General features: G+C 46.8%; 1 protein-coding gene across 1 annotated transcript; it reads left to right on the top strand.

Annotated features, from left to right (window-relative positions):
* Nucleotides 1–1,310: 1,310 nt before the first annotated feature.
* On the top strand, nt 1,311–25,418 carry SAPCD2 (suppressor APC domain containing 2). The gene is made up of 6 exons (XM_088459200.1): nt 1,311–1,869; nt 14,110–14,243; nt 16,304–16,438; nt 20,452–20,550; nt 21,788–21,886; nt 21,975–25,418. The coding sequence occupies exons 1-6, from the start codon at nt 1,443–1,445 to the stop codon at nt 22,101–22,103; spliced, it is 1,023 nt and encodes a 340-aa protein (XP_088315326.1). The 5' UTR covers nt 1,311–1,442; the 3' UTR covers nt 22,104–25,418.
* The last annotated feature ends 274 nt before the right edge of the window (nt 25,419–25,692 follow it).

Below are 25,692 nucleotides of genomic sequence, written 5' to 3'. Positions count from 1 at the left end.
AGCACAGTAAGTGTGAGCACAGTGATCAGTCAGTATTAAGTGTGAGCTCAGCCAGTAATCGGTAAGTGTGAGCACAGTGATCAGTGTGAGCACAGTGATCAGTAAGTGTGAGCACAATGATCAGTAAGTGTGAGCTCAGTCAGTGATCAGTAAGTGTGAGCACAGTGATCAGTAAGTGTGAGCTCAGCCAGTGATCGGTAAGTGTGAGCACAGTGATCAGTGAGTGTGAGCACAGTGATCAGTAAATGTGAGCACAGAAAGTGTGAGCACAGTGATCAGTAAGTGTGAGCACAGTAAGTGTGAGCACAGTGATCGGTAAGTGTGAGCACAGTGATCGGTAAGTGTGAGCACAGTGATCGGTAAGTGTGAGCACAGTAATGAGTGTGAGCACAGTGTTCGGTAAGTGTGAGCACTGTGATCAGTAAGTGTGAGCACAGTGAGTGTGAGCACAGTAATGAGTGTGAGCACAGTGATCGGTAAGTGTGAGCACAGTAATGAGTGTGAGCACAGTGATCGGTAAGTGTGAGCACAGTGATCAGTGAGTGTGAGCACAGTAATGAGTGTGAGCACAGTGATCGGTAAGTGTGAGCACAGTAATGAGTGTGAGCACAGTGATCGGTAAGTGAGCACAGTAATGATTGTGAGCACTGTGATCGGTAAGAGTGAGCACTGTGATCAGTAAGTGTGAGCACAGTAAGTGTGAGCACAGTGATCAGTAAGTGTGAGCTCAGCCAGTGATCGGTAAGTGTGAGCACAGTGATCAGTAAGTGTGAGCTCAGTGATCAGTAAGTGTGAGCACAGTGATCAGTAAGTGTGAGCACAGTGATCAGTGAGTGTGAGCACAGTGATCAGTGTGAGCACAGTAAGTGTGAGCACAGTGATCAGTGAGTGTGAGCACAGTGATCAGTGAGTGTGAGCACAGTGATCAGTAAGTGTGAGCACAGTAATGAGTGTGAGCACAGTGATCAGTGAGTGTGAGCACAGTGATCAGTGAGTGTGAGCACAGTGATCAGTAAGTGTGAGCACAGTAAGTGTGAGCACAGTGATCAGTAAGTGTGAGCACAGTGATCAGTAAGTGTGAGCACAGTAAGTGTGAGCACAGTGATCAGTGAGTGTGAGCACAGTGATCAGTAAGTGTGAGCACAGTAATGAGTGTGAGCAGTGCCCTCAGGCTGAGCTCGGTCCCTCTCGCTCATTACACATCTGAACCTGATTCTTTTGCTCTGTTATAAAAATCAAACCGAACGACTCCCAGCTGCCGACCAATGAGCGGCGAGTAGAGGTGCGTCTCGTCCAATGGACGGCCAGCAGTGTAGACCTCTGACCAATGGGCGGCGAGCAATGGGAAGGGTGACGTCACGGTCCGGGCTCCGTGCTGCAGCCGGCGGCGTGTTGTCGGAGTCGGGGCTGCAGCACATAGAGCTCCGGGTGTCGGGGTCCCCATGGAGCCGCCGGTGGCCAGCATCAGTAGCCAGGGGCTGCCCCGCGCCTTCCTGCACAGCCTGCGGACCCTGTTTGACATCCTGGATGACGGGCGGCGGGGCTACGTGCACATCCAGGAGATAGAGCTGCGGTGGCGGGGGGCGGACACCCGGGAGCTGCCCCCCGGGGTGCTGCAGTGTCTGCGGAAGGTGGCGCCCCCGGACGGCTACCTCACCTTTGACCGCTTCGTACTGGGGCTCCGGACTTCAATGCTCAACGCCCAGAACAGGGAGAACCAGCAGGTGGGGGCGCCCCGAGCTCCGTGCCGAGCCCCCGGTAAAGTGGGGTACCCCTGCAAGCCCCAACCCCTGGGGGTGCGCTCCATCAACGGCACCCACCCCGAGGGCAGGACGGCTGGCTGCATGCTAGTGGGGAGACCCAGACCAGGTAATTAGTGGCCACCTGGGTTTCCTACAGAGGGAGGGGTGGTTTTGGGGTGCAGGGGGGGTGGGGGCAGAAAAGTAATACCGGGAGGGGGTGACTGGCCTGGACGGTGGGTAGGAGACCCCTGGTGATCTGGGAGGTCCTCTAGTTTCCATAGCCCTGGGCTGTACCTCTATCCTCTGCATATTGCCAGAGGGGCTACCTTGTGGGGCTCTCTGCCCCCTCACTCTGTATATAGAGCCTTATTCAGAGATGTACGCTATTACCGCCGCTGTTGCGTATGTGAAAATATGCGAATGTTGCACCGAGGAACGTATTGAGAAGCCCACCTGCGGCTTTGCAAGTCCAGGCATCTGCGTATAAAGTTTCAGTTTCATCGGTCGCAGATCATTCATTTGTCGCAGTCCTGAGAACTGAGACGCCACAGCCGTATTTCGTGCATATGGGATTGCAGTCAAAAGGATATGATGTGCCCCCGAAATAGTCGTTCTTTGCCACCACTCCCTGTTATCTCTTCTCGCCCCCCAAACGCTCCCTGACTGTCAATCGTACTGCGAACGACTATGGTAATGTACCTTGACGTATGTGCGTTTTACTAATAAGTGCTCAACTCCATAAATATCGCCATTGGGTATACCTGTTAATCAGGCCCGGTGCTCCTTCCCCTTACCATTTATCCTGGTTTACCCTTCCTGCACTGCTCGCCCCATGGGAATGCCCTCATTTTAGGCAGCCAGATAGGTCAATTTATATTAAAACCTCATGAAATATCAGCTATAACTGCATAAAGGCCCCCATACATCAGCAATTGATTGCAGCAATCGTGCAATTTGCAATCGATTGGAAAAGGGAGAGATTTTTATACACAATTGATTGCACGATTGCTGCAATCAATTGATGTATGGGGGCCTTTACATGTAATGTGTGCTTAGATGGGAGAGGATGCCCAGAATTTGATTGACAATCCATATGCCTAGCATGCAGAATAGGTGACCCAACAAAATATTGCATCTGCCAACCGATGCACTAATATGTTCTAACCCAATAAACCCTTAAAAGCAGAGTATGTCTACGTAGCCAAGTATCGTAACTTGCTCTCTACAGGATTGTGTAGAACCAGACGGTCTGGGCCCCGGGGCCTGTAGCCAAATTGCCCTTCCAAGGTTTCTTTGCTGCTTGTAGAAGATCTGTATTTATCTGGGTAGTGCAGTGTATTGCTGAATTATAGGGGTCTATTTATTAAGCTGTGTTAGGAGACAAAGTGGTGATAAGGTACCAGCCAATCAGCTCCTAACTGCCATCTCACAGGCTGTGTTTGAAAAATGGCAGTTAGGAGCTGACTGGTTGGTACCTTTTATCTCCGGTCACTTTATTTCCTATTACAGCTTAGTAAATAGACCCAGCAGTCCCTGACACATTGAAGCGTACAGTCTAATTTGCCTACCACAGTCCCCCAGCCGCAGACACCTTGACCATTTTAGTCAGTAACCAGTTAACCTGCCAGTGTGACTTGGCACTGAGGCACCTCCTCTATTGCGAGCTTCTGGCTTTGTTTTTGTACTGTGTGTTATTCTTTGGATCTTGTGAAGGAGCGATGTTTCCATGTGGACATATGGTGACCATTAACTTGCTTCTGCCTGTGTCTGAGAAATGAGTTAGGCCCCTAAGTTCTTACACAGAAAGTGATCTCAGAAGTGTATCCCGTAAACGTTTCTCTTGGGAGCCATATATTCAGGTGGCAGAGGCTTAATGTACTTTTATGCAGCACAGATCTGGGGGTAAACCATAGTTATTGCAGGTGACCTCCCTAAGGTCAAAGCCTGTTCTTAATCCCAAGTTCTAGATATTGTCTCCGCACCGAGGCTGCAGTCTCCTGGAATGTGGTGTTTAGGAAATGAGCCCCTTTTCCAAGATAGCGTCTAGTCTGTGCCACAGGAATTTAAGGTGGGGCAGTTGAAAGCTCAATTAATGTCACCAGCAAATGTGTGTGTGTGTGTGTGTGTATATATAGATTATATGTATGTGTCTGTATATAATACACATGCACGTTAGTCATCCATGCATCCATTGCTATCATAGAGGTGATTTTTGCCGGCCTAAAACAACCAACACAGATCTGTCATTAAGTTACCAAAACTGTTCCAATTAGACCACCTCGCAGGGGTGATAAAATGTAACAGGTCCAGTCCGTGTGGTTGGATTCCATAGCATACAATAAGCGCACCCAGTGCGGTGCCTGCCAGCAGTGGTAGGTCATGGTCTTCGGACACCCAGAATTGCCTTTCGTCTTGATTGACCGATGATCGATTCCAGCCAATTGCGGATTAGGACTGTTGGACACTCCTGGTCAATACTTGTAGCAGTTTCGGCTGTCTGTCGCTGCGCATATGGGCTACTTAAAGCTCTTCCCAGGTAGCAGCAGATGGGTGGCATTAAGCAGAAGACTCTTGCACATATTGCCCACTTGCTGGCTGGGCACAGATATGATGGTGTTCAGCAATGCACGCTGAGATGCAAAACATGTCTGCACCCTCCATCTACCCACCCGGCTACTACTTAATACCACCCGTCTGCTGTTTCCTGGAAGACCTTTAAGTAGCCCATGCACACCGCAACATAGACATCACAGTAGACTCTTGGGGGCCCCAAGAAAACTGTGTGCAACCTGATGCTGGGGAACCCCCAAAACAGTGGGCACCCTAACACTAGAAGTCTCCGGAAACGGAGAGCACCTTGATGCTGGGTGTCCTCAAACAATGTGGGCAACTTTGCACTTTGGAGCACCCAAAACAGTGGGCACCCTAACACTAGGGGTCCCCAAAAACAGTGGGCACTCAGTCTGCTGGATGATATTACAGTGACTTGGCTAATGTGGGTAAATAATATGCCATAATCTATAAACCTAATTAAACTTATGTACTTGTATTTGCCCATTCTTCTGTGCCATCTGTGGGGTGGGGGTGAGGTGTACTATGGTGGTAATAAGAAGCTGTCAGCCCTGGTCTTACAAGGAGGCGGAGAATGTGGTTTATTCTGGAATGTTTACACTGAGCAGGCTGTGTAAATCCCCACACCTATTCCTCCTGTCCTTTTGGCCTCAGCCTGGCTCAATGACAAGGCCTTATCTCATCAGGAAAAGCAAATATTGGCAGTCAGGTGGAAACTAGCCCAGTTCTGCCCTCAGGGGTGACTAAGGAGGGGTGCCGGCTGTGCCACTCCCCTTACCAGGATCAGTCAGTATTACTATCCTCCTCCATTGGGGCTGTTCAGTCAGAGCTGTAATTAATGCTCGAAAATACACCTGTTTTGCATACAGCAGCTTTTATTGCTGAAGTGTACGGACGTGTCGCCTGTAGACGGCAAAAGATGGGCGCTCTCTGGTGACCTGGTTACTGGGAATAAAACTTGTGGTAACATGCCATAATTTAGGCTATTTCAAGTTTATATATTTTATTTCTCTTTTGAAAACCCCAGTAGGGATTAACTTTCTCCTCCTAAAGTGTCCCGACGTGTGGAAAATGAGACGTTCCTATTATCTCTTGCATGTTCTGTCAAGGAAAAAATCTTGTATTAGAGTCAAAGCCCTTCAGTAAATAATAATCGGGCGTACCTTTTTTTTAAGATACTTTTTTTTTTTTTAAAAAGCTTCATTTTTTACCTTTGAAATCTCTCTTCCTATCCCGGGCAAAAGATTTCAAAGGTGCTTGTAAAATTTATATAAGATTTTCTTCATGTCCTCTTGTTACACAATTGCTTTTTTTCCAATTTTTTTTTATTTTTTTTTTATTTTTAGATTTATTATAAATCTAGTTCTGAAAATAAATGCAAACAGCTCGTTTTTGTTTTTCTTCTTTCATTTTTGTATTAGTGATGTGGTCTATTTTCTGCCCCTCGTTGCTCTTAGTTTAGCGGTACAGATACAGAACGCAATTGGCATCCGGCATGCCTCAAAAACACGATTCTATTCAAAGAGTGTTCCTATAGTGAGCTCAGAGAAGCTCTTTCACAAGGAAAATACTTTGTTGGCTCAGTAAATACGCACATACATGGTGCTATAACTTGATGTGTGGGACCTTCTCTCACATACTGTATAGCTATACAGGGGCCAGAGAAATGGATCTACAATAACGAGCAGCTGAGGCACTCTGTTCCTTGCTGCAAAATTCTTCCATTTTGTTTCTGCTGTAGCTTTCGTGTGCACGAAGTAGTGGTAACCATTTTGTGTTGAGCCAAAATGCATGATCATGTAGACTATTGGTCAGAGCTTGAATAAATAGCCTATAGCAGAGTTTTCCAAACTCCGCAATTACAGTCCTGGTTTTAAGGATGTCCTTGCTCGAGTCGATGGTTAAATCAAATTGACTGAGGTACTAATTAAGTCACCTGTGCTTAAGCATGGATATCCTTTAACCGAGGACTGTAATGATTGAGTTTGGGAAACTCTGGTCTATAGAGCACTAATCAAGATACTGGATTGGGCCCAATCACCCCTCATGTTTGTGACAGAAACCCACATAAAAATTGACTTGGATAATCCCATTGGACCCTAGTTTTGAGATGATTTTGCCTAATGGCTGGTCCGGCTCTGCTATTGATGCTCTAGTAACCAGTGATCACAGTGAGGCGTGCGGGACTTGTGTCTCAGTGATGCCACTAGATACTTGGTAGACTGGAAATTGCTTAATCTCACAAAATGGCTGCTTAGCACTGTGTGCTGGTGACAGGTGCTCTTTCAAGTGTGTGGACCAAATTTCAATATTTATTTTATTAAATGTAGGTGTTAGGGATGGCCATCTGCCATCGGCGGTAAACATCGATGGCATGAAACAATTGACTGGGAACCATTAATGGTTTGCACCCAGCAAATGACCTCCCTGCTGTGTGAAAAACGGTAGGCAGCAGGCCAATTAGGGAAGGGGGCAGGGCTGCTGGGGGTTGGGGCTAAGTTCTGTGTTCCCTGTGGCCATCCCCTATAGAATTGTGATGGGAACCTCTTAAAAATGATGACTTTTTCAGGTCATCGTTTTTTACTGAAGTTACTCCGCCTTTCAAATGAATCATTTTAAGAAGCTCTAATGGTTCGACCATCTTTTATATGAATTATGACTGCAAACAAACGTCCCGACCAAGCGACCCTCTGAGCACTTTCAGGTTTTTTTAAAAAATTAAATAACTCGCTTACTTAACTTTTTTCTTTTAAATTACTTTGATAGGAAAATGTACATTTTCTACTTCAGGGTCCATAGGGTATCCACAGGATACCTTGGGGTATAGGTGTGACGTCAGTCGCAGGGCACCAAAGAGTTAAGCTTTCAGCCTCCCAGGATGCACTAGGTCCCCCTCCTATACCCCGCCCCCGGGCCAAGGCACCTCAGTTTAGTTTGGTGCCCGGCCGGAGTCGGGTGCACCTGTTGGAGTGGGGGCTAGAAGAGCCCCTGAAGCTTATTCTTCATGCAGCTGTGGCTGCACAACTGGATGTACAGCATGGACAGTCAGTCCTGACGTCCATGCTGTCTTCCCTACACCCCGCCGGTACCAGAACGCCGGTACTGATCCGGGGATGCTGGTGGGCGTCTGGGGTCACAGCTAGCGGTGACCCCAGATGCTCCGGACCATGGCCGGATTCAAGGGGGACAGAGGTAAGCAGCGGGGTCCCGCGGTGGGTCCCCGCTGATCACATGGTCCTAAGTCCCCAGGCAGGGGGCTCCCTGGGGACTGGCTGCAGCGTGGAGCCAGGCGACCAACCTGCGCTTCCACTACCCCCTGGGACAGCGGACCGCAGCAGAGCGGTAGCGCTGCGGCGTCCCAGGGGTTAAATGCATGCCAGGGGAGCGCGCCTTCCCTGTCTCACAGCCGGCGCCTCCCCCGCTGCACACAGCCCTCTCTGCACTGTGCTGACTGGTCCTGTGTCAGCGCTCCTCCCCCAGGCCAGCTTCTCTCTGCTCCTCGGCGGCCATCTTCTCTGCAACGCATGGTGAACGCTGCTGGAAGTCTGGAAGGAAGCATCGTGGTCTGGGTCCCCCCGCATACCTCTCCTCCGCTGTGGCTCAGGTCTGTGTATGCAGCGCTGTGTCCTACCAGGCCCTGTGTCTGTGTAGTTGAGTGATCAGCGCTGTTAGTGCAGGAATTGTTATTTCTCTGCATTGTATGTGACTGTGCTAGCGCTGCCTGTAACTTTTCTTCTCTAAACTGTCAGCTTTATTACTGTCCCTGTTCTTTCTGCTAAAGCCCTTGCGGTGCGGTGCTGCAGGGTGGTCTCTCGCCTATTTAATACTTAATTGGTGAGAGAGGTCACATACGTGGTGCCATCATGTCTGAAAGTGATTTTCCCCTCCGGCTACAGTGTACCACGTGCAAAGTACCGTTAGCGGAGGGGGAGGGTAGCGCGGAGGGCCTTTGCCGGCAGTGTTTGTCCATGGCGCGGCCTATTACGGTTACAGCACCGGTACAGGAGCCGCCCTGGGCTTGTTTCGCTCAGGCGTTAACAGCTTTAGTGGGCCAGTTAGCTCCGCAGCCCGCGTTTACTCCGATGGGTTTGTCCCAGCAGTCTGTGGTGTCGTCACCCATGCAGGGGTTCCCACGACAATTGGTGGTACCCCACAGTCTCCCTATTTCCCCGCTCCCGGGTTCTCAGGAGCCAGCGTGGGTTAACTCCCTGACGAGTTCTGTACAGCACTTGTCGGATGTGTTGCAAGGGGAGTCTGTGATGCGGCCTCATAAAAGGCCGGTGGCGTCTCTGTCCGCTCCTTATGAGGATGACGAAGGGACGTCTGATGATGGGGAGATTCTGGATCCTTACGATCAGGAACCTTTCCATACTAAGGACGCTGATGCTAAGTCCAAAGTATATATTCCTGGACTTATTCGGGCAGTCCGCACAGCCTTGGTGATTGAGGACGAAGTTCCCCCAGCGGCTAAATCTAAGTATGCCTTTTTCAAAGATGTGAAGGGCGATGCCACAGTCTTTCCTCTTTCGGGTCAGTTGGTGGACCATTTAGAGGAGGCGTGGAAACAACCTGGCAAAAGATACCAGCCGCAGAGACGCCTGGCGGTGGCTTATCCGTTCGCGGATAATTATTTTGCTAAGTGTGAATCCCCTCCACAGGTGGATTCTCACGTGACCCGTCTTGTCCGTAGTGCCACATTGCCGATGCCATCCATGTCCTCCCTTAAGGATGCTACGGACCGCAAGGTAGAAATCTGCCTGAAGTCCGCTTATTCCCTTGCAGGGGGGGCAGCACGGCCGGCTATGGCCATTTGCTGGGTTGCCAGAGCGATGGAGCGCTGGGCGGATTCATTAGAGGCTTCTTTTGAATCCGACTGTCCGGCCGAACAGGCGGAGTTGATTGGCAATCTCCGTGATTCGGCCACCTACATCAACGAGGCGGTTCTAGACATTAGTACTCTGGTGTCTAGAATTTCTTCAGCAGCGGTAGCTGCTCGTCGCACCTTGTGGCTGCGATCCTGGAAGGCGGACGCAGATCCAAGAAAGGTCTGGAAGCGTTGCCGTTTACCGGAGAAGTTCTCTTCGGTCCGGATCTGGATAAGATTGTGGCCACGCTGGCGGCAGCCAAATCTGCTTGTCTCCCGTCGGCCGCTGCTCCTTCTGGTTCTGGACCATCGTCCTTTCGGTCATCTAGGGCCCAGGGCAGGCCCAAACCACAGTCGTTTCCTCGACAGGCTGGCACTAGGAAATCGGTCAAGCCCCGGAAACAGGCATGGAGTACCAGACGTCCGGCCCCCAAGCCAGATGACAAGCCTGCGGCCTGACGGTCCGGGTCTCCCCTTGGGGGATCCCAGGGTGGGAGGCCGCCTGCTGCAGTTCTCCCGGTGTTGGTCGTTCACTACGACAGACACTTGGGTTCTGGAGGTGGTCTCTCACGGGTACGCCCTCTCCTTCCGGCACAGACCCCCGGCTCGATTCTTCACCACGGGTCTACCATCAGACCGGAACAAGGCTACGGAGCTGCGGAAGGTATTGCACACTATGCTCCAGGCTGGAGTTATAGTGCCTGTTCCATTCTCCCAGAGGGGCCAGGGTTTCTATTCAAATCTATTTTTGGTACAGAAACCCAATGGGTCATATCGTCCGATTCTCAACCTCAAAGCACTCAACAAGTCTTTGCGGGTCCCGAAGTTTCGGATGGAGACCCTACGGTCCATCATTCTGGCGCTGGAACCTGGGGACTACATGGTGTCATTGGACATACAGGACGCTATGGCGGTCATGGCGGCTTCTCTGCGGCTGCAAGGAGTCCGCATGTTGCCGTACTTGGACGACCTGTTATTGGTGGCAGGATCTCCAGAGCTCCTGTTACACCACTTGGACCTGACCATTGCACTGCTGCAACGGCACGGCTGGCTAATCAACTGGCAGAAGTCCACTCTAATCCCGTCTCGGAGGATTCTGCATCTTGGAGCCTTATTGGACTCGGGACAGCAAAGGATCTTCGTGACGGAGGACAAGATCTCTGCTTTACAGTCAAGGGTGCGCAGTTGTCTGCACAGCCGCCGGGTGTCCTTACACTCGGCGATGAGGTTACTGGGCTCCATGGTGTCGGTGTTCGACATGGTGGAATACGCCCAGTTTCACTCCAGACCTCTGCAGCACCTGATCCTGTCCAAGTGGAACGGGCTGCCTCAGTCTCTGAAGTTCCAGACGATTGTGCTCACCCCGGAGGTTCGCCTGTCCCTTGCGTGGTGGTTAAAGACGACCCACCTCAACAAGGGACGTCCGTTCTGGGTTCCAAATTGGGTCCTGTTGACAACGGACGCCAGTCTTCGGGGCTGGGGAGCAGTTTCGGGTCCACACTTGTTCCAGGGCAGGTGGACACCGACAGAAGCGGAGCTTCCAATAAATATCTTGGAACTCCGTGCGGTCTTCAATGCTCTCCTGCAGGCACAGCGGTTTCTCCAGGGTCACCCGGTGCAGGTCCAGTCGGACAATGCTACCACCGTGGCCTACATAAACAGGCAAGGAGGAACTCGCAGTCGGGCGGCTCTCGTAGAGGTCTCTCGGATCCTGGTTTGGGCGGAGCGCAATCTTCCGGCCATATCAGCGGTCTTCATCCCGGGAGTGCTAAATTGGGAGGCGGACTTTCTAAGTCGCCAGGACGTTCATCCAGGGGAATGGTCCCTGCACCCGGACGTTTTTCAACTACTGGTGGACAGGTGGGGTCTTCCAGAAATCGACCTCATGGCGTCCCGGCACAACAACAAGTTGCCGGTGTACGGGTCTCGCACAAGAGACGAAGGGGCGTCTCTGGTGGATGCTCTGTCCGTCCGGTGGACGTTCAGGTTCGCATACCTGTTCCCTCCGGTCTCCCTTCTTCCACGGGTAATCCGGAAATTCAAACAGGAAGGAGGGACGCTCCTGTTGATAGCTCCCGCGTGGCCCAGACGGCACTGGTTCTCAGACCTTCAGGGTCTGTCCGTGGACAGTCCTCTGCGGTTGCCGCTACGACCGGACCTTCTGTCTCAGGGTCCTTGTCTTCACCCGGACCTGACTCGGCTGTCTTTGGCGGCGTGGCTGTTGAGACGGCCATGCTGAGGTCCTGGGGGTTTTCCAGCTCTGTGGTGCGTACCATGTTACGAGCTCGGAAACCGTCTTCCGCGAGGATATACCATCGCGTGTGGCATACGTTCTTCCAGTGGTGTCGACCGAGAGGTTATGCACCGCGGGAGTTTCGTCTGTCTCGGATTCTCGCCTTCCTGCAAGCGGGACTAGATCATGGGCTTCGCCTTGCTTCTTTGAAGGTACAGGTTTCGGCCCTATCTGTCTGGTTTCACCGTAGGATTGCTACAATCCCGGATGTGCGCACCTTTATGCAAGGTGTTCTCCGTATTCAGCCGCCCTTTGTTCCACCTGTGGCGCCTTGGGATTTGGCTGTGGTCCTGAGGGCTCTCCAAGGACCGCCGTTTGAACCACTGGGCTCAGTGGATATTAAATGGCTAACAGCTAAGACTGTTTTCCTTCTGGCCGTTGCTTCAGCCAGACGTGTTTCTGAGTTAGGGGCTCTTTCTTGTAGACCCCCTTTCTTGGTTTTTCATGGGAACAGGGCAGTGCTCCGCACTCGGCCCGAGTTTCTTCCCAAAGTTGTTTCCCAGTTTCATGTTAACGAGGAAATAGTTGTTCCGGCCTTTAACTCACCGGGTCTTTCCGTGGGTGAGGCCTCTTTGGATGTTGTGCGGGCCTTAAGGACTTATGTTGACCGCACTTCTTTGTTTAGGAAGTCGGACGCTTTGTTGTCCTCTATGGCTTCTGTAAAAAGGGTTGGCCTGCTTCAAAGCAAACTTTGGCAGCCTGGATCCGTATGGCTATTTCTGAAGCTTATCTTCATGAAGGCCTACCGGTCCCTCCTTCTCTGAAGGCTCATTCCACTAGGTCTGTGGGTCCTTCGTGGGCAGCTCGACGTGGTGCCTCGGCAGTTCAGATCTGCAAGGCTGCTACGTGGTCTTCTGTCCATACCTTCGTGAGGTATTACAGGTTTGACACCTTCGCCTCTCAGGATGCTTCCTTCGGGCGGCGGATTCTCCTTTCTGCACAGGAGCGTCCCCACCCTTAAAGGATACTGCTTTGGGACATCCCCAAGGTATCCTGTGGATACCCTATGGACCCTGAAGTAGAAAATATGAGATATGGTAAGAACTTACCCTTGTTATCTCTATTTCTACGAAGTCCATAGGGTTCCACAGGACTCCCGCCCTGTCGCACCTGTGCTGCAGATGGGCTTTGCTCTGGTCACCGGTTTTCCGTCTCCCTCTGGTGAGAATGTGATTCTTGTATGTGTCCAGATCTTTGTTCTCTCTCTTCCTTCTCCTCCTCCGGCCTATGGCTTGGTAACTAACTGAGGTGCCTTGGCCCGGGGGCGGGGTATAGGAGGGGGACCTAGTGCATCCTGGGAGGCTGAAAGCTTAACTCTTTGGTGCCCTGCGACTGACGTCACACCTATACCCCAAGGTATCCTGTGGAACCCTATGGACTTCGTAGAAATAGAGATAACAAGGGTAAGTTCTTACCATATCTCATATTATTTTGAAAGGAGGACATGTGTACAAATCGATGCCGCAATCCGAGCGCACTTGGCACCGCTATCTGCATGCTCAATGACTCCCTTGGTGTAAGGTTCCATTTATGCTGCCTCCCTGAGCCCTAATATTAAGTATATTACAAAACCGTTTGTTTGATGCTTGTGACTGTCCTTTGGGTACTGTCTGAGTCACTGACCTGTTCTATGCTTATGTCCCTGTCGGCTATATATTGCGTACCATGTATATATTGAAGCTTTCTAGAGCAGGCATATGCTATGTATTTGCTCTTCCCTATCCCTATAATTTAGCAGGTAATCCACTACGTTATTTAATAATACTAATAATTTTATATAGTGACAACACCTCCCGCAGCAACGTACAGAGTAATGATAATTAAAATGGATAAATAAAAAACAGGATTAAACACTGGGCATTAAGCCCCCGGCATCTAAAGCCGCGTATCCACTACACAATATAAATGAACGATAACGTTATCGTTCATCGTCCGCAATATCGTGCAGTGGATATGCCGTCAAAGACCAGCGATGTGCACTCCCGCTGGTCGTTGTCTTCGTCGCTCGTCGCCCGAACCTGCTGTCCAGCCTGATGATATCAACAGATTGTGAAAGTTCGGGTATGAGGGAGAGTGCCCACAGTGAACGATATATCGTTCAGTGTGGGCTCAATGTCCACTGCACAATATAATGAACGATAACGATGTCATCGTTTAATCGTGTAGTGGATAGGCCGTTTAAGAGCTTACAATTCATTCCAATGTGGTCTCACATGGGACAGTGCAGAAAGTGGTCTGTGATTGAGCGATTGGTGAATGTTGCATTTAGCATCAAAGAACAAATATTTGTTTGCATTTTTTTTTTTCCATCCTGAACATATTCGTTAACTGTACATTATCTTGTAGCCTTTCTATAGTTCTCTATAGAATACTGCTATAACTCACTGTGTGGGGTGTAATGCTGTAACCCACGTCGACCAGATAAATTAGATATTGGCTTTCTCTAGGCCACATTGGAGCAGCGTGCCCAAGGTGTAGCCTTGTGTTGCAGCCCTACATCGCAGGAGCACATGTTACCGCACCCAAAGAGCTTACACTCAATGCAACAGCTGCAGCAACTCCTCCAACAGTGAAATCCTCTTTGTTCAGCTGCATCTCTAGATTCCCAGCGGCTAACCCATGGTCTCTTTACCCAACAGGAGAGGAAGCCATGCCCATGTGTAGGTCACACAGCGAGTCCACTGGCCAAGGGATGGCCGACCCGTGTCGCCACCAACGCAGCCGAGGGGAGCACAGGAGACATACCATCACTAACGGGGTGGATTACAGCTTGGTAAGTGTGAGCTTTCCGGCTTCTCTTTCTCCCTATATGGGAACAGTACAATAGCCTGCATCCATTATCGGGCCAGATTGTGCCCATGCATTCCATTTATTCTGCCTGCCTTTTAAATGACTGTTGGCGTTTAATGTGTGTGGCCAAATTGGTCTCCGATCTGGTTGCCCAGGTAACAGCTTGTGTCACCTCCTTGTCTCTCCCATGTTGTGTCGTCATGGGAACGGTTAGTGGACAATTTCTCCATGCTGTGGGTGGGGATGTTGCTGATTTCTGTGATCATAGGGTTAAAACATTGTCTCCGGCTTTTATCGCCCATGTTGCTTAGCGTAAGCAGAGTCTGCCATTAAGTGTAAGGTGATAAGATGCCGCTTTGTGTGGTACACGTGCAGTTTGTGCTTAGTTCCCCCTTATTAGTGATGCGCCCGTCACAGCCCTCTGAAGCACTTTTCCTGCTGGAGCAGAGCACTTGTCCAGTCATCGCACTGCAGTATATTCTCCAGATAAGCCACCCAGAGGTCAATCGGCTGCATTGTCTGCATTCAAGTAGCCCAATTTGCCTCTGAATGGCGTTCTTGCATGTGATTAACACATCCATGCACCTAGGAAAGTCCTGCATGTAGGTGGTCCCTAAGAGAAAGGGGTTACAGGAAAACAAAGGACTGAGGGTCTAGTTAGTGTCATGGAACAGTGAAGCTGACAACTGTTGTCCCCATCCCATTCCACTTAGGGCCGTATTTCAATTGATGGCGAAAAGCCGTTCTCGCCGGTGACGCCATTTCGCCAAGCGAGAACTTTTCCCCGTATTCTATTCCATAGACTTTTCGCCGGTCACCTTGTAACCAGCGGGAAAGATTCGCCTCTGAAAGGAGGCAGAAAAAACTGCGGAATTGGGGGTTTGGGGTGCAAAGTTTCAGGAACACCCCTGCAGCCTTGGGACAGTCCCCCAAAGGTAAACTGCGTCAAAAAAAGTTTTAAAAAAATACTTTAGATCAGCCCAAAAAAGTTCTTTCGTTTTGGAAGCAAAAAAAAAAACAAAGTTGGGGGACAAACTTAAAAACTTGCGACATCAACACCAGGGGGGTCCCCCAAGTATACCCAAGCTGTTTTGTTGATTGCAGGTGATTGCTGAAGGTGCGTTGTTTACGTTTTTTAAAAACGCACTTTAGCAATTTTTAACCGTACTTGCACCCATTTTCATGTACCCTATATTTGCTGGGACTAATTATTTTTCCCCAAAAAAACCTGGTAAATGCTATTCTTTATCACTTGTACAAAGACGCTTTATTGCACCAATTGAGAGCTTTTAAGTTCCCCAAATACCTTCAGCAGGGCTATACGGGGGTATCCATAGTGACCCCCATGTCAGTGCATCTTTTGAGGGGTGTCAGGCTGATTTCCCCAAATCTGACAGCACTTTTTGCTGATTTGAGTTTCACCGGGACACGTTTTCGCGTCCTTTGCAATTGTATAGGGCGAATCGCGATGACGAGCGCGGTAATTTTCCACTGGCAATTGGATACGGGCCTTAGTCTCATACCGAATGCAAGCTGTTCTCTCTCTTATCTGTGAATAACACCCTGGTCCCACTCTGTATGCGGTCCGGATTGAGTAATTTATAATGATGCATTATTGAGCCTAATATATTATAATGCCTGATCATTTGTTTTATCAGCAGCTTGAGCTATTCCCATTTCATGATCATAAAATAGTTCATTAATATAGTTAAGTTAAATATTTATCTTTGCACATATACTGTGTGTGTGTATGTATGTATATGTATATGTGTATATATATATATATATATATATATATATATATATAATTTTTATGGACTGCTTATTATGAAATGTAGTTTATAGTAGTGTGCTGCTCATTAACTTGTTTCCATGTGGAACTGAGCTCTGTTACACTCTGCAGCTTCCAAAAATGTACTCTGCGTCACGTTGACTGTTGGCGTCCGCACTTTGCTCCTTAGTTCGGACATGTAACTCGGGGGCTTTTGCCTGCCGTGTAATGGCTCCATAGGTTATAAAGTGACCGGATGTCTGTGTCCGCAGCTGAAGAAGATGAAGGACATGGAGCATGAGAAGGACCTCCTACTCCAGGGACTGGAAATGGTGGAGAAAGCTCGGGACTGGTACCTCCAGCAGATCCATGCTGTGCAGGAACAGCAGAGGAACCTGGGGAAGACGGTAGGCCTCAAGGGGGGGTGGCAAGTCTTTTTGGCAGTCAGAAGTATCAAGGGCTCCATTCCAGTACTTGTCCTTTGCTGGTGGTGGAGTCCACCGTTGTGTGAGCAGTACCAGCCACCTATTAATTTGCTGGAAGCCAGTGATGTCACTGAGGTGCTGCCTAATATTCATAAGGCTTGATTAATATTCATGAGGCATTGGTGATGAATATTCATGAGGCATTGGTTAGTTACATGCTACAGTCTCATGAACTTTAGTTCAAATAATGTCAAAAGGAGTAATTTGTTTAACGTTTTACAGATACAATGCATCCGGAAAATATTCACAGCGCTTTACTTTTTCCACATCTTGTGATGTTACAGCCTTATTCCAAAATGGAATAAATCATTTTTTGTCCTCAAAATTCTACACACAATACCCCATAATGACAACATGTAAAAAATATTTTTTTTTTTTTTTTTTTTTAGATATTTGCAAATTTAATAAAAAAAACTAAACTAAGAAATCCACATGTGCATAAGTATTCACAGCCTTTGCCACGAAGCTCAAAATTGAGCTTTGGTGCATCCTTTTTCCACTGATCATCCTTGAGATGTTCCTACAGCTTAATTGGAGTCCACCTGTGGTATATTCAGTTGATTGGACATCATTTTGAAAGGCATACACCTGTTTATATAAGGTCGCACACTTGACAGTGCATGTCAGAGCACAAACCAAGCATGAAGTCCAAGGAATTGTCTGTAGACTTCCGAGACAGGATTTCAATAGAAAAATGGAAATCCCGCACCAGGTTAATGCTGATACATTATATTCTAATGAGGAATATATTTGTTATGGAACACCAGTTTTATATTTCCATAGGTATAGAACAGGTGCTACCCATTGATTCAAAAATAAATTTTAATTAGAAGAAAAAGGAATCGATTTTAAATTGGGTGCACTCAATCCCTCAACAAAATGTTCAAATAATCAAATCTTTATTAGTTATATGTAAAAGTTTTCAGGCCTAACTAGATCACAATATAAATGCTATTTATTGCTCTTATTTAATCCATATTACAATATTTCCTTACATAGGGTTATATAAAGTGAAATATTAAAATGTATAGATATACAAAAAAAATAACGAATAATAAATAATGAAAAAAGTATGAAGATATAAAGTGATTTAAAAAAACAACCGTGTGCTGTCCTTTAACAAATATACAATATATTATTTAGCTATGTGTGTTAGTCATGAGGATAAATAAGTAATTCCTCCCTTAATATATAATGTAGATGCTTCTGCTACATATTCATATACAAAGTACCAACTAAATCGTCAATTGTCAAATGTTGATACAATTGTTTCAAAAACATCCTACAAGTAGAAAATCTACTTGTTGTATTAGCAGGAATAGTGTTAAGCCTGCTTCCTCAGTTGTTAAATCACACTCCTAGCATGTATTGCAATATTCAGTCATACAATTGGTATCAAATATGACTTCCAGTGTGGCATGTAGTAATATAAATTTTGATGCAGCGTATCAATAACTTTTTTTTCTCTCTCAGGATCCAATCATATAGTAAATAATTAATGGAGCATACACACGGTCCGATATGTCAGATGAACGATTGAATGATTTGAACGATTTTTGACTGCATTAAAATGAATGGAATCGTCCAACTCTGACTGCAAACGCATCAGATGTCAGATATCGTTATCTGACCAATGAGAGAGCGCATCGTTCATCTGACAGATATGTCAGATTTTCCTTCAGATTGAACGATTTTTTTAAAATCGTTATCGTTCAGATCTGAAGAAAAATCTGACCGTGTGTATGCTCCATAAGGCTTTATTACACATGTAACATCATTTTATATTATGTAGATGCAGAGCACTGTAGTCATAAAGGCAGTGGCTATAATTCCCTCTGTTTATTATTAATTTAGTAAGTATGCATAGATGTGTTTTTTTTGTTTTTTTTTAATACATTTTGCAGGTGCAGAGTGTTACATGCTGCACCTGCAAAATATGATTGGAAGGGCAACCATCTCTGCAGCAATCCACCAATCAGGCCTGTATGGTAGAGGGGCCAGTCGGAAGCCACTACTTAGTAAAAAGCACATGGCAGCCTGCCTGGAGTTTGCCAAAATGCACCTGAAGGACTCTCAGACCATGAGAAACAAAATTCTCTGGTCCCATGAGACAAAGATTGAACTCTTTGGCATCAATGCCAGGCGTTATGTTTGGAGGAAACCAGGCATCGCAAATCACCAGGCCAATACCATCCCTACAGTGAAGCATGGTGGTGGCAGCATCATGCTGTGGGGATGTTTTTCAGCGGCAGGAACTGGGAGACTAGTCAGGATAGAGGGAAAGATGAATGCAGCAATGTACAGAGACCTCCTGGATGAAAACCTGCTCCAGAGCACTCTTGACCTCAGACTGGGGCGACGGTTCATCTTTCAGCAGGACAACGACCCTAAGAACACAGCCAAGATATCAAAGGAGTGGCTTCAGGACAACTCTGCGAATGTCCTTGAGTGGCCCAGCCAGAGCCCAGACTTGAATCCGATTGAACATCTCTGGAGAGATCTGATAATGGCTGTGCACCGACGCTTCCCATCCAACCTGATGGAGCTTGAGAGGTGCTGCAAAGAGGAATGGGCGAAACTGCCCAAAGATAGGTGTGCCAAGCTTGTGGCACCATATTCAAACGACTTGAGGCTGTAATTGCTAACAAAGGTGCATCAACAAAGTATTGAGCAAAGGCTGTGACTACTTGTGTACATGTGATTTCTTAGGTGTTTGTTTTTTTTAATTAAATTTGCAAACATCTGGATAAAACTTTTTACACGTTGTCATTATGGGGTATTGTGTGTAGAATTTTGAGGACAAAAATGTATTTATTCCATTTTGGAATAAGGCTGTAATATAACAAAATGTGAAAAAAGTGAAGCGCTGTGAATACTTTCCGGATGCACTATACTTTCTTCCTCCTTTTTGTCTTCCAGTAGTCTTAACGTGTTAGATTTTGATTGGTTCAGTGAAATTTAATTTTTAGTTGTGATTTTTTTTTTTTTTTAAATGAACACTTTTTCTTCAGTTTTAGTTTGTTTTATAGTACTCCCTAAAAGTAGTGTCCCACCAGCGATGCCATATTCTAAATAACAACACAATAGGACGTCGCTATAAAGTGAGTCATTTGACGAGTTCTTAGAAATGTTTTCTTGATTAATGTTCTCTGTAATGAATTATCTGAGGAATAGCTTTACAAGTGCAGTCATTTTACTGTGTAAGAAAGCTCTGTGCCAGGGGTATTCACCATGCAACCATCCAGCTGTTGTGGAACTACACATCCCAGCACGCCCTGACACAGTTTTGCTATTGGGGCATGCTGGGATGTGTAGTTCCACAACTGCTGGAAGGCCGCCTGTTGAAAACCTCCCGATCTATGCATTGAGCCAGTTTCCATGCAGTAATACTATGCATCGGGATATAATACTACCCACTTCTGGACAAGGCTGCGCTGCAATCAACCAGTCAGTTGGCGAATGCTGGGCTACCCCCAAGCTCTCCCCGCCCTGTGAACAGATACTGTGCGCATGGCAGAGTACCCCCCCCCCAACTTTTCCACCCGCTGGACACTGCGGCCCATGGGTGGGATGGAGAGGACAGGGATTGGCACAGCAGGAGGCGGGGTGCCGCGGGCCGTATGGTGTCACCCTGCGATCAGCGGGGTGCCTCCATAAGAGCAGGGCATATTTTAGCATTATAAAACAGGGCAGGGCGCGACGCCCCGCAGAAACGGCCCAACGGTAACGCTACAAAAATGCAGTTTTCCAGGTCAGACCATTTGAATTCATTGCAGCGCTCGTCTGGCTAGAATAATGTACCGCTCATACGCTTGGAGTTGCTCCATGGTGTCGCCGTCATGTGAGACTGAAATGGTTCCTCTCGATCACGCTGGAACGCGTCTGCGCTGCGAGATGTCTTCAGAGTGTGGTCACTGACTCTGTGTTTCATCCAGGACTACTTCTGTGACGAGCAGTACGGACCCCTGACCCAGATGCTCCCCAAACTACAGGAAGTGAATCGTTGTTTGAGCGACCTGATAACCCCTTGCAAGGTGAGACCCTCCCTCTCCCCATTGAGGCTCCGGAGCCCCCTCTGTCAGTATCTAACTAGTCAAATCATTAACGTTGCCTCTCTTACTTAGTATTGTCCATTTTGATCCCTATCCTCTCCCCAAGTCCTGGCTTCTGCTGAGTACCTGGAAGCCTAACCGAGGGGCACAGGGTGGGATCCTCTTAATCCTGGGAAGTCCGTATCTACTAGCCATTGTATGTAACCTCACCTTCAGTAGATTATCCTTCCCAGCTGTTTTACACCAGGCCTGAACACCACGTGGCTCATGTTGTGAAACTACAAGCCCCAGCATGCTTTTCCAGATAGATGATATCTGGCAGGGTGTGCTGGGAATTGTAGTTTCACAACACACATTGTCCAGGCCTTTAGTTATACACTGCAATAGAGCATGGTGGTGTTGATACCCATAGAGTATGTACTTTAGCAGTACAATCACCACGAAGGTAGGAATGCTGCGGCTTTGTATATAATATTGCACTTACATCGTAGCGATAAATTGCAAAGGGTTATGTTCACATAATGTGTATTGTTTTGTCTGCTATATAGCAATATATGCTTAGGTGTAATAGGCTGCAGATTATATCCTTAAGGTGAGTAGTGATCCCACTCCCATATAACTTCTATGTGGAGAGTAGTACTCCTATATAATATAACTTATGTTTGGAGAGTAGTGATGTCACTACTATGTAATACAACTTCTATTTGGAGCGTAGTGGCGTCATTTGTCACATGACTCCGTGTGTAATTATTCTTTGGGCTGTGTGACTGTTAGTAACGGTAAAACACCTGGATAACGGGGGACACGTCTGATTAATACATAAAAGAGGGCTCACACTGTGTGATCCATACTGATCGCTCGGATCTATAGCCAAATTTCCAGCCAGCTCTGCCGTCACCAGTTCCTATACCAATGATGGACAACAGGTGGCGCTATAGGGACTTACGTGAGCCTTCCCTTATGTAACCAGTTCCTGCCTGCTTTAATGTATAGCTTGTAACACGCCTGCAGACAAGTTATTACAGATAGCTGCCTCTTATTGGATTAAATGTATTGCTTTACCCTATTACTTACACTTCAGCAACCCTCCGCCTTTCAAATGGCCTCTCATTGCCTTTAATGTATCAGGGTGTTTATCACTGTCCTATAAAATATTCAGTACAGCCATAGGCCTTTCATCTCATCGCTGTGTAAATGCTTTTATCTTCTCACTCATCAGGTTGGTATGCCCACCCCTCCTGTGCCCGCCACTCACCACCTACCTGGACAGCAGCAAACTGTAAATATGCTAAAAGAACAGAACCGTTTACTGACGAAGGTAAGAGAATGTTGCGGGCCAGATAACTTAAGTTGGTGTATGTGTACACACACGATGTTCGTTCATTTTCCCCTCATACCTCGTCTAGGAAGTGTCGGATAAAAGCGACAAAATCACCCAGCTGGAACAGGAGAAGACTGCTTTAATTAAACAGTTGTTTGAGGCGCGGGCTCGCAATAATCAGGAAACCAGCGCAATGGACTCTACATTCATATAGACTACGCTAAGCCCTTCTGCGTATATTGCACTGGGAGCGATCGCCGCAGAGACGAGACCGGTAACCGTGGCAGCTGCTGTTTTTATTGAATTCTAAGCAGGATCTGCTTTCTCCGGTACACGCATTAAAGGAACGGTTCCTGGAATACGGTTTACGGGCAAAATAAGGGCTGCTTTCTGAAATTTACACTACAACACTCCTTGCCCTCTGTTAGCATGAAACTGCCAACAAGGTAAAACGAGAAATCGTTTCCCCTCTTTGCAATGTTTACAGACTTCTACGTTTTCTTAGACGTTCTTGGATTTTTTTTTTCTGAAGCTTCGACTCCTTTTAATTCTTCCTTATGGATCTTTCAAGATTTGTTTGTGCTATAAAATGTGTCTGCAGTAACACGAGTCTCCCTCAAGAGGGCAGTGGAGCAACGTGTCGGCACAATAGAGAGAATAAGTTGAGTAAGTTGTTTTCTGTCATTGCATATACAGTATATACTCTTTTCATGGACCAGATATAAGGAGCCTGGGACTTTTTTCCTTATTCACTGTCTGAGTGATCTGAAAGTTCCTGCAGGATTGTCGAGTCCTAATCATCAAATGTTATTCATTCTTCTGTACTATTCATGTTTGTTTCCCATGGTTTTACTTTATAATGATTGTATTCCCAATGCTGGGGCGGATGTATGATATGCACGAGCCTATCCTTGCCTTAATGCTAGAAGAGTTCTCTATGCACACATTAGAATATTTGGGCCCCTTGGCTTGCTAAGAGACGTGATTGTATGATGCATAGGTTCAATATTGTATTTTATTTGGATTTTCTATTTCTGCCCCCCCCCCCCCCCCCCACACACACACACAAAAAAAACACATTACGTGCAAATTGTCATTATTGTTCCTGCCGCCTTCTACCAGGCAGCGATGTGGCCACGTGCTAGAAGGCCATTTGGGATACTCTGACCTATAGGGCCCTTGTCAAGATACTGGATTGGGCCCAATCACCCCTCATGTTTGTGACAGAAACACACATAAACATTTACTTGTCCCATCCAGACTCTGTGCCCATTAGGCGTGGGATTGTGTTACCTAATGGCTGGTCCGGCTCTGCTATTAATGCACTAGGAACCAGTGACCACAGTGAGGCATGCGGGACTTGTGTCTCAGTGATGCTACTAGTTCCTAGATACTTGGCAGACTGAATTGGTTAATCACACAAAATGGCTGCTTAGCACTGTGTGTAAGTATGTGGACCAAATTTGAATATTTAATCTTATTAAATGTAGGCGTCGGATGGCCATAGGTGGGTTAACATTGAAGGCATGAAACAATCGCCGGGGAACCATTTATGGTTTGCACCCAGCGCTGGACCTACCTGTTGTTGGAATCTGCAGGCAGCAGGCCAATCAGGAAAGGGGCACGGCTTAACCATCTGGACTCCTTTTATTTTATTTCTCTCTAGTGTTTTCAATTCCTTCACAAACCATTTTACTAAAGCACTCTACATAACTGGCTCTGGAATGCTTTGGATTAAATGTGGAGAGTGGTTTAAAATTTGACCCAAACACACATTTAAATGTAACTAAAAAAAGAATTTGAAGCATTACGTTCCCTAAAAGTAGATAAGAATCTTATCATCATATAATCTAAATCAATTATATCTACATAATTGTTTTGCAAAAGGGACAAAACATCCTGTAAAGCACAGAAGTATATGGGATTGCACCATTTTAAATGATTAGAATTTTTGTCAAATAGTTTGTGTCCCACCTAAAAAGTGTGAGGAAGTTTTGCAGACCCAGCCCGAGCTCTGCCATTCTGACGGGCACAGGTTTACGTGAGAAATGCTTTTCCCTCATGCCAGGCAGCTGGATGGATTCCCAATTCCTAGTGTCTGTCTGAATTCTTTCATTATTGTGCTGCAGATAATCAGCATGATAATGCAGCACAGAGTATTTCAGCACAGGTTACTCCTCTGTTCTGCGCTACCAGGTTTGAATTTGAAAGGGGGTGAATTGGCCAATCTGAGCATTATAATGTAATACTGAGTAATTCAGCTCAGGGTACTAGTCTTTGTTGTGTCAGACAGGTATGAAGTGTGTGTGTGTGTGTGTGTGTGTGTGTGTGTGTGTGTGTGTGTGTGTGTAAATTGGCCAATCAGAACATTATATTGTAGTAAGTATTTCAGCTCAGGATTATCCACTTTGTTGAGTCATACAGGTTTGATGTATGTGCGCGTGTGTAGACGGGGGGGGGGGGGGGGGGTTAGTGAGTATATTGACCATTCCTAGCATTATAATGCAGCACAGAGTATTTCAGCACAGTTTACTCCTTTGAATTGAAAGGGGGTTAATTGGCCAATTGAGCATTATAATGTAATACTGAGTAATTCAGCTCAGGGTAATAGTCATTGTTGTGTCAGACAGGTATGAAGCGTGTGTGTGTGGGGGGGGGGGAATAAATTGGCCATTCCTAGCAGTATACTGTAGCACAGAGTATTTAGGCTCGGGTTACACCTCCGTTATGGGCAGGCAGGTTTAAAGTGGTTAGGTGGAATAAATCAGCCAATCAGAACCTCTGAATGCTAATTACTTAAACGCTCGTCTGTAGTAAATTAAAGTCCCCCATACATCAGAGATTGATTGCAGCAATCGTGCAATTTGCAATCGATTGAAAAAGGGAAAGATTTTTTATACACAATCAGTGTCTGATGTATGGGGGCCTTTAGGCTGGGTACACACGTAAAGATTTTCTATCCAACTACTTGATTGGGAGCAAATTGCTGATTGTCTATTTTCCAGCATTTGGTTGAAATGACAAAAACTGTTGTTTGAACAAATTGTTTAGATCAAACATTTAACAAACTTGTCTGACGACCATTTTCATCTGTTTTCTGGCATTTAGGAGCAAATTGCTGATCATCAGTTACTCCCATACTTTACCAGATTTTCATTCCAACCAATCAACTAGTTGGATGGTTGGACAGAAAATCTTTACGTGTGTGTGCAGCTTAGGTTTGTGCATCCAGCTTGTTGAGACCAAGCTGTACATGTGTCCCGATGTACCGTCATGTTTACATAATGTATCTTATCGTTAATGAGAGCAATATAAATGTGATTCCATCGTACATTAATCTCTGTTCCTGGTCCTGTAGTGGTTTCCTCCCGCTGACGGCCCAGTAACTAAGAGAAAATAATAGTCATATAAAGGACAAGAATACACTTTACTGTAGCAGCCTCTCCCTATCCTATGTAGCCTGGCTAGTAGTGGCGTGTTTACACTGGTACTGAGTATTCACACGGAAACCGAACCAATAAAAATATTTTGCCAAACTTTTGTGTATTTCATGTTCAAACAACTTTTTTTTTTTTTTTTTTCAATGTTTATTATCTGCTTTTGCCACCTTGTCTGTGAATGTTTCCGGATGCTGTCCGTTCAGTTTTAGGCAAAATCCTAACACGCCTGAAATGCAGCACAGAGTATTTTAGTATATGTTAGTCCTCACTGTTCTGTGCATCCAGGCTCAACTTCAAAGGGGATAATTCAGCCAATCAAGACCTCCTAATGTAACACAGAGTATTTCAGCTCGGGATACTACT

The sequence above is a fragment of the Taudactylus pleione genome, unplaced genomic scaffold, assembly GCF_031769625.1.
Source record: "Taudactylus pleione unplaced genomic scaffold, aTauple2 ptg000897l, whole genome shotgun sequence".
Taxonomy (NCBI): Eukaryota; Metazoa; Chordata; class Amphibia; order Anura; family Myobatrachidae; genus Taudactylus; species Taudactylus pleione.
This window is presented reverse-complemented; position numbering and strand designations above follow the sequence as displayed.